Source organism: Athene cunicularia, assembly GCF_003259725.1.
Source record: "Athene cunicularia isolate RWA chromosome 1 unlocalized genomic scaffold, athCun1 chr1_part2, whole genome shotgun sequence".
Classification (NCBI taxonomy): Eukaryota; Metazoa; Chordata; class Aves; order Strigiformes; family Strigidae; genus Athene; species Athene cunicularia.
In genome coordinates this window covers 55,741,986-55,749,828 of record NW_020799092.1, presented here as the reverse complement: position 1 = coordinate 55,749,828, position 7,843 = coordinate 55,741,986, and the positions used below count along the sequence as shown (strand labels likewise).

General features: G+C 39.0%; 1 protein-coding gene across 2 annotated transcripts in view; it reads right to left on the bottom strand.

The window, feature by feature from the left end:
• Window positions 1-2,676: 2,676 nt before the first annotated feature.
• MET (MET proto-oncogene, receptor tyrosine kinase) overlaps window positions 2,677-7,843 on the bottom strand; it is a 90,143-nt gene continuing 84,976 nt past the window's right edge. For both annotated transcript variants that reach the window (XM_026868322.1, XM_026868321.1), the window contains exons 19-21: window positions 6,222-6,387; window positions 5,181-5,317; window positions 2,677-5,049 (exon numbers count right to left, since the gene is read on the bottom strand). In XM_026868322.1, the coding sequence (XP_026724123.1) occupies window positions 4,839-5,049; window positions 5,181-5,317; window positions 6,222-6,387 (514 nt within the window). In that variant the 3' untranslated portion in view covers window positions 2,677-4,838. The remainder of the gene's footprint in view (window positions 5,050-5,180; window positions 5,318-6,221; window positions 6,388-7,843) is intronic.

Genomic DNA, 7,843 nt, shown 5'->3' with positions numbered 1-7,843 from the left:
TGTGCTAACTCCAGACTCGGGGAGGAAGGGATGAGGTGACAGCAGAGGAAAAAGAAATCTCAGTGTACCTCTCCTCCTCCCTCTAACTCCAAATCAGCTAACAACTGAAAAACTAGAAGTCCAGCATGGTCTACATGTCAGTGCCTGATCTGGCTGGACTGCACCTGAATGCAGTTCAGCCAGGAGGGTCTCCCTGGGCTGACCCTGGCAGGGATTTACCATCGGCTGAGGGTCTCTCCCCAGGTGTGGTGTGTCCTGAGGAGCCTCCTGGCTCTGGAAAGGAAAGCACCAACGTTAATAGTAACACCAGCAGTGTTCCTTACAAAGCAGAAACCTTTTCTCTCTGTCCCCCAGGAGGTCATGGAGCAGCTACAAGAGCTTGACGTTAATCAGAAAAGAGTCTGTCAGTATCCTCATTGGAAATGATTACACCTTGAGCATTGGCAGGTGGATGGGGATTTCAGAAGGCAAACTCAGGTTTAATATCAGAGCACACAGTTCCAGGGTGAGAGATTGATCTCTTCTGGGCCGGTGTCAGCAAGTTGTTCTGAATTCTCCCTGCTGTGTGTGAGATCACAGTTTCTTGTAAATGTTTTTACTAATCAGTCTGGCAAAATCCTCAGGTTTCCTGTGTCTTTCTTCAATGCTCGGAATACTCAGTTCATGACCTATTTGTTAAAAATAATGGAAATCAGAATTTCTCAGGAGTAGATGTTTTGTTTAGTAAGTAAAAAACCTATTAGGATTTGTATTTTCTTTATGTGCTATGATGTTTCCCTGTGATATAGTGTTATGGCTGAATTCCAGAAATGAAATTTCTGAATGGGGAGTTTCATGCTTAGGTTTAAAATTATTTTGATGCCCTTTTTTGGTTGCTCACCTGTACTGCTTCTGCTACTGTAACAAAAACCCCTCTTCATTTATTTACATAAGTCTTCTAGATCCATTATTTATGATTGAAAATTAGCAATATGTAAAGCTTTAGCAACCCAATGGTACAGTGTATCATTTCCCTGGATTTTAGAAATCTTTAATATTGTAGGATGTATTAAAAATCTTCTTTAATATAGGCAAGTTATTTAAAATTATTCATAGTGCACTAAAAAGAGTTTGTGTGAAATCAATAGGAAAATTTCAGTGGGTTGAGGATATCCCTCCCTAGTTTTTAAATATCTTGGCTTTTATGTAGCATATCTGTTAGGCAATGTTTTGACCATGGGCCATGTCTGCTGTTAATATTCATGCAGGGGGAAGGCTGCCAGTTAAGTCAGCTAAAGATCAGCTGCAGTACCTGGTATAAAAAAGTTACTAGGATAAAACTGAGCATGGGAAGCTTGTGATTCTGTTGACCCTTTCAAAGATGCAATATATTGCATCCTTTAGAAATCATGAGAAGTAATCAGAGGAATGTGTTACAAATCTGGTATTTAATACAAGTTCAGACCATCATTAGGCTGTATGTTATGCTGGTTTAGATTGAAGACCCTGGTATTAACAGGGGACTGTGGTAAAATCTTGGAGGCTTTTCACTGACTTTTCAGGAAAATTGGAAAATATTGGAAAATAAATTAGATGTAAATAATTAGAATAAAAAAATTCAGTCCTTTTAGCTGGATTTGGCTTATGACACAACAGAAGAATGTTTTCTTCCTTAGCTGCTATTTTCAATGCCTTTTTTCCCCAAAATACACTTTGAGTTGAAACTGAGCATATGTTTTGTTAAGAAGTAAATGTGTCTGGGGAAAATGTGTTTGATGTTGGCTTGCTTGATATTTTGAAATTACAAGACCATATAAATGCTGGTTCTAGTGAGCTGAGACTTTGTGCATTAAAATGTTTCTAAGTGAAGTGTAAGATGTCCCCCTGAGGTAAGCTGCTGGAGAAATGAGCTTGCAGTGTCACCTGGCTTGAGTGGCACAGGACAGTGGATGTTGCAGTGTTTGTGGGGTACCACAGAAGTGAACTTGTGAATTCAGTGGGAGGCATCTAATATAACTGGGAGGAAATGTGTGGGAGAAGCATAAGGCTGCCTCCTGTTTCCCCAGAAGAACCAAGATCCCTGGGGACTGCAATGCTTTCTCTCCTCAGGTGTCACAGATACAGAATCATCTAGTTTGGAAAAGACCTTGAAGATCATCTCTAGTCCAATCATAAAGCACCTTGCAGAGATGAGATGTGTGATAGATGACAATGAGGAACATAGGTTCAGCTGCTTGAAGCTTCTTGTAGATCACAACTGATGAGGGAGCTTGGATGCTAAACACAAGTGCTGGCATCCTTGTTGGGCCAAGCAGGTACTCTTTACAATGATGCTTCAATTCTGAGCTTCACCTGTCACCCCCAGCTCTAAATGCATGAAGAGTTTTAAGTTTTTTTAAGTTTAAGTTTTATGGATGAAGCCTGTGGTTAGGCAAGAGACTTCCTATTCAAACAGACTATGCCGTACTTGTTCACAACAAATGTTCTGCAACTTTCTCTGATCTGTTATTGGGTAGGAGGCTGATGAACTGTGTGTTTGATTTACTGGTGCACTCTCCATATTTTTACATTTCTGAGTTGTTTCCTCTCTCGCACAGTTCCACAGGTTGCTCTTCCCATGTTAGTTGGAAAAAGCATAGACTTTTATCAGCTTAACAGTTAAATGTTAGCAGTTGTTAGAGCACTTGGAGCATAAAGTATTACAATAATTTTAATAACGTTTATTAGGTCATAACAACAACTATAAACATAAGTACCATTCAGCTCTTGAAGATATATGAACTTACTAACACCAAATCTTTACCAGAATCACGTATTCTTACAGGTGTCCCAGACACAACATTAACTTTATTAAGCAAAAGTTCATAAATAGTAAAAATGTCCTCTGTTTCACATTGCAGCGTTCCTCAAGCATGTATGTACAAGTTTGGAGTATCTTCTCCAAATCTATGTGTCATAAACTTCCTTAGCTGTTTTAACAACCATAGAGATGATTTTTTTTTTTTTTGCCTGCAGCGAAGCCTTTTGTCCTTGAGCAATCTACAATTAGTATTGCTCTCAACAGACATGAAAGTTTGTTTCTGAAATGAAAGTGGTGATGAAACACAATGCAATATTATCTGCTCATGGTTTGCCTACACACTCTGCCCTCATTATAAATCTTTCAGTTATAACGCTGTCTTCCAAGAGCAATGTATCTCCCTTATATCAGTTCTTTATCTGTACTACCTTGCTGAAGATCTTAAAATGGTTGGCTTGCAGCAACGGAGATATTATGCTTAGGGTGGAGTGTGTTTACAGTCAGTTCTCTTCCTTTTTAATATTTACACAGCATTTTTTTAAGGTTGCTACAATTTATGAATCATGTATGCTGACATACATTTTCTGAAATGTTCACAGTGCAGTATTTTGTGGCCTAACCAAACTTTGTAAATGTCATTAAAAATAAACTTTTTTTAAATATAAAAATAGAATACTTTATGTGTTTACACCAACAAACCCAGTTCTATCCTATACTAAACAAGCTATACAGTAGTATGCACAGAATTCCACAGGAACAGAAATTACATGTGATGTTTGCCCTAAAGCTATAGTACTCTTCCCTAATGAATGAAAGTTTTATCTTCTATCTCTTTTCAAAATTGTTTCTCTGGTCATAATTTAGAAATAAAAGTAGGTATCATCATTCACTGGGTTGTGTGATCCAAGAAGAGGCTGGGGGGACGTAAAGCTGTGTCTTCTTTTGATCAGTCTTCTCAGCTCTTCGGGGCTGGCATGAAGAAGTTATCAACATTCCTGCTATGACAGTGTCTTTTTAGGTCGGGGCTGGCTGCAACGCCTCTGCTCTTTACTCACCTTTGACAGTAGCTCCACCCAAGGGTAGGTGGCAGAGCTTCAGCTACTTGCTGTGTGATTCACCAGACAGCAGCTCCATAAGGTTGCCAGCCTGCCTGTCTCCTCTTCCTCTCTAGAATAATGCTGCCCATATTACTACATCCCAGGGATGAGTCTGGCATTGAATATGAATGCCTTCAACTTTTTGTTCTCAGAGAGTGGTTAATTCTTTATTGAAAGAATGGAGGTTTTGCATCTTTCAGTGAGAGATCTGCTGATATAGTCTGTTTGACTCAAAGAAGTGGTTGAATGTTGGAATAAAGTTGACACTAGGAATGCTTTAAACTAGATGATTTTCCCTTCGTTTTATGTACCGTCTGACTACACCAGAGGACTGGCAAGGCTGACATACTTATTTTACTGCACACCATTTTCTGACGTTGATTTCTGTTAAGACATTTACCATGAGGCTGGCTCTCTTGGCTGCCTATGTTCTAAGAAAGCTTGTTGGTGTAGTGCAAAAATCTGAAGTTTGGACACTGTAGGAGGAAAATATATTTTAAACTCTTGTAAATCTCATTATTTGTCTTAGCTTTTTGTGTGAAAACAATTTCTGTACTGCTCATTATCCTAAGGTACATGCAACAGTGATAGTCCTTACAGCCATACTGATTGGTATTCTACTTTCTCCTTCAATGGCATTAATGATGAATCTTTGTTCTTGTGTCTGAGTACACATTAATGAGACCTAGTGGGAACTACCTCTGGATGGTAGCACACAACTTTTCCATTTGGTAAATTGATGCAGTTGTCCAAAGACTTGAAAATTATGGTGATGGTTTATAGAATCCCATAGCCTTAAACAGTATGATATCATGTCCTTGTACTAGTGCAACTTGGGCAACAACATAAACATGTGCAACAGTGTTCTCACAAAGACAGGGCAGTAAAAACTAGCGGACAAAATGTTTTGTTTTTTGTTCGTACAACTAAGAATGGATTTTCCTCTATTTCGGACATACCCGTCATGTGTCAACATCCATGTCTGTGTTGTCTTGTGATGATAGAAGAGAAGGATAGGGAGCAATGCACTTCACGTTGACATAAGTAGCATTGACATGAACATAGTGTTCCCCAACAAAAGTGGAGAAGATTGTTGATATTTTTGAAACAAGTTCAGAAAATGCTGGACGCATCTCAGGTTTTGGATGCCAGCACTTCAGCATGACTTCATACCTGTCATTCAAATAAAAAACCTTCAATTATGAAACCATGAAAAAGGAAAAAAAAACCCTCTTTCATCCCACAGTCACTATAATATCAGAATCAGCAGCATTTGCAAAAGGCTTTGCAAACTATTTACTTACAGTGGGTCAGGGCAGTATTCAGGTTGTAGCAGCCTTCTTCCTTGTAACAAGTAAACAGTTATATCAAAAGAATTTACATCAGGATAAGGTGGTGCCCCTCTTGTCATAAGTTCCCACAACAACACACCAAAAGACCACTAAGAAAAGAAAGAGATAAGTAATGTTATAGGGTTGGAGGGCTTTACATTCCAGTTTTAGAAGATAGTTTGACAGATTTAATCATTCAAGTGCATGGATTTTCCCTTTGAAAAGTTATTTTACTGCATTCATCTTTCTTTTAAGTGGGCTAATAAATGCTGTAGGGACTTGAGGAGCCACTTAAATTGGAGCCAGCAAAACTCAACTAAGTAAATGAAAGAAAATAAAAGCCTATAGGCCTGTTACTTAGCTGGTATAAATTGGCAGACATATTTTGAGGTTAATGGAGCTCTGCCAATTTACATGAGCTGATGATCTGACTAACCCTGTGTAAATACATACTGAAGAGAATATACATGGTGAAAATTCTATGCATCACAGGCTAATTTGAATCTGGATTGAAAGGAGAGCTAAAATACAAGCTTGATCCAGCCAACTAATGACTTCATCTTATAATTTTTTCTTCATAAACAGCCAGGTAATACTTGAGATTGCTGTAGGCAGTCAGTAAGTATTTATGAAGCAAATGAAATCTTTTTGAGAACCATTACATTTTACAAGTCTCAGACTTAACCTGTTTTGTCAAGCTTTCCAGAGCCCCTTCTATAGCAGGGTTCAGCTCTAACCTGGCTTCTTGGAATGTCCTTTAATTCCCCTGGAGTAGGATTAAACTCCTAATTCTTTCCTGATCAGTAACATATAACTAGGTCAACAAATTGTTGCTTTGTGATTGGGACAAATAGCCTTTCTGGATTTAGAAACAGTCTCTTATTCTTATATGAACTAAAGTTAGATTCAAATACAAGTTTTGGGTTGGAGTCAGTCCATTCATTAAATACTAGATACATGTTTCAGGTAATATAAGAGAAATTAATAGGTGATACAAATATTGTTGTACATTACCACATCTGACTTTGTTGTGAACTTCTGGGTTTGTAAACTTTCTAAAGCCATCCATTTCACTGGGAGTTTAGCTCCTGTTTTATTGTGCACACTGTAGTATTCTTTATCATATACATCTCTAGCAAGACCAAAATCAGCAACCTTGACAGTGAATTTTTCATCCAACCTAGAGAAATGACAAGAAGTATTATCTGCAACTGAGCACAGAAGATTTACAGTGATGGTGCATTATAACGAGTGACTTGCATTTTTGAGACTGTGACTTTGGAAGGCAGTAATTTATCTTGGATCTGTTAACTAATTTAACAGTGAAACAAAAAGTGCAGCAAGTATATTTGACACCCATTTAACACAGTGAATGAACTCAGGAAATTACTGATATTGTTTTGATAATATAATTTGAATTAAAGTTCTTTTAAAACAATTATATAAAAAGATTTTTGCTAATAGCCTATACATCCTGATTGAGTGCTACATCATTTCTTCCACAGCTGTTTCTTCTTCTGTATCCTTAGAGACCTCTCATTTTTATTTCCAAGTCAAGGCATCATCTTTTCTACTCACTCTAAATTAGATAAGGAAGGACCCATCATTATCTCAGTGACTGCCTGTATATAATAATGTAGTCTTGTAACTAAGGATATGTCTGTACTGGGAAAGAATGGTGGCATAAGGAAAGTTCTGCTGGGGTTACAGCTCAGACACACCAGAAGATCTTCATAGCTTTACTCCTCCTAAGCTTGGTGTTTGTCCTGATAGGTGGTATCATTGTCAGAAAACAGATAGAGCATGGGTGTTGGCATGCTTAAGCCTATCCTTCATTTTATGTGCAGACCTAGCCACGGCTTCCTTACAGAATGACACAATCAGAATGGATGAGGTTGGCAGGGACCTCTGATGATCATCTAGTTCACCACCACCTCCCCAGCTCAAAGCAGGGTCAGCTACTGCAAGTTGCCCAGGACTGTGACCAGTTGGGCTTTGAATATCTGCAAAGATGGAGACTCGACAACCTCTCTGGTCAAGCTGTGCCAGTGTTCAGTCATCCTTACAATTAAAGCATTTCTTCCTATGTTTAGATGTGATTTTCTCTATTTCAGTTTGTGCCCACTGCCTCCTGGCCTGTCCCTGGGCACCACTAAGAAGACTCTGGCTTCATTTTCTTTACTCCACCATATCAGGTATTTATATGCATGGATAAGATCCCCCCGAGCCTTCTCCAGTCTAAACAATCCTGTCTCTCTCAGCCTCTACACATGGTATTTCCATCTTGAATTTATGAGGCTTCTGTCTGGACAACTCTCTGGTCTATTGAAGTCCATCTGAATGGCACACAACCATCTGCTGTATTTACTAATGTAATAACTAAACCAATACCAATGAAGGGAGTAGGAGGAAACTTTTATGGGTCAACAGCGGACAGTTTATGACACAGCAGCTTCCTGCACCTCTTCCAGCATAGTGGAATAGAGTCAAGAGTCCATGGGGACCGTATTTGCATCCTGGCTTCCTTTCTGATGACCATTGCCATTGTGGCAGGGGCTGTGCCTCTGAGTGCTGGAGTGCACGTGGCCACTGGGCAGTGTGGATCCTTAACCCTACATCTTCCTCTCATGTGGCAG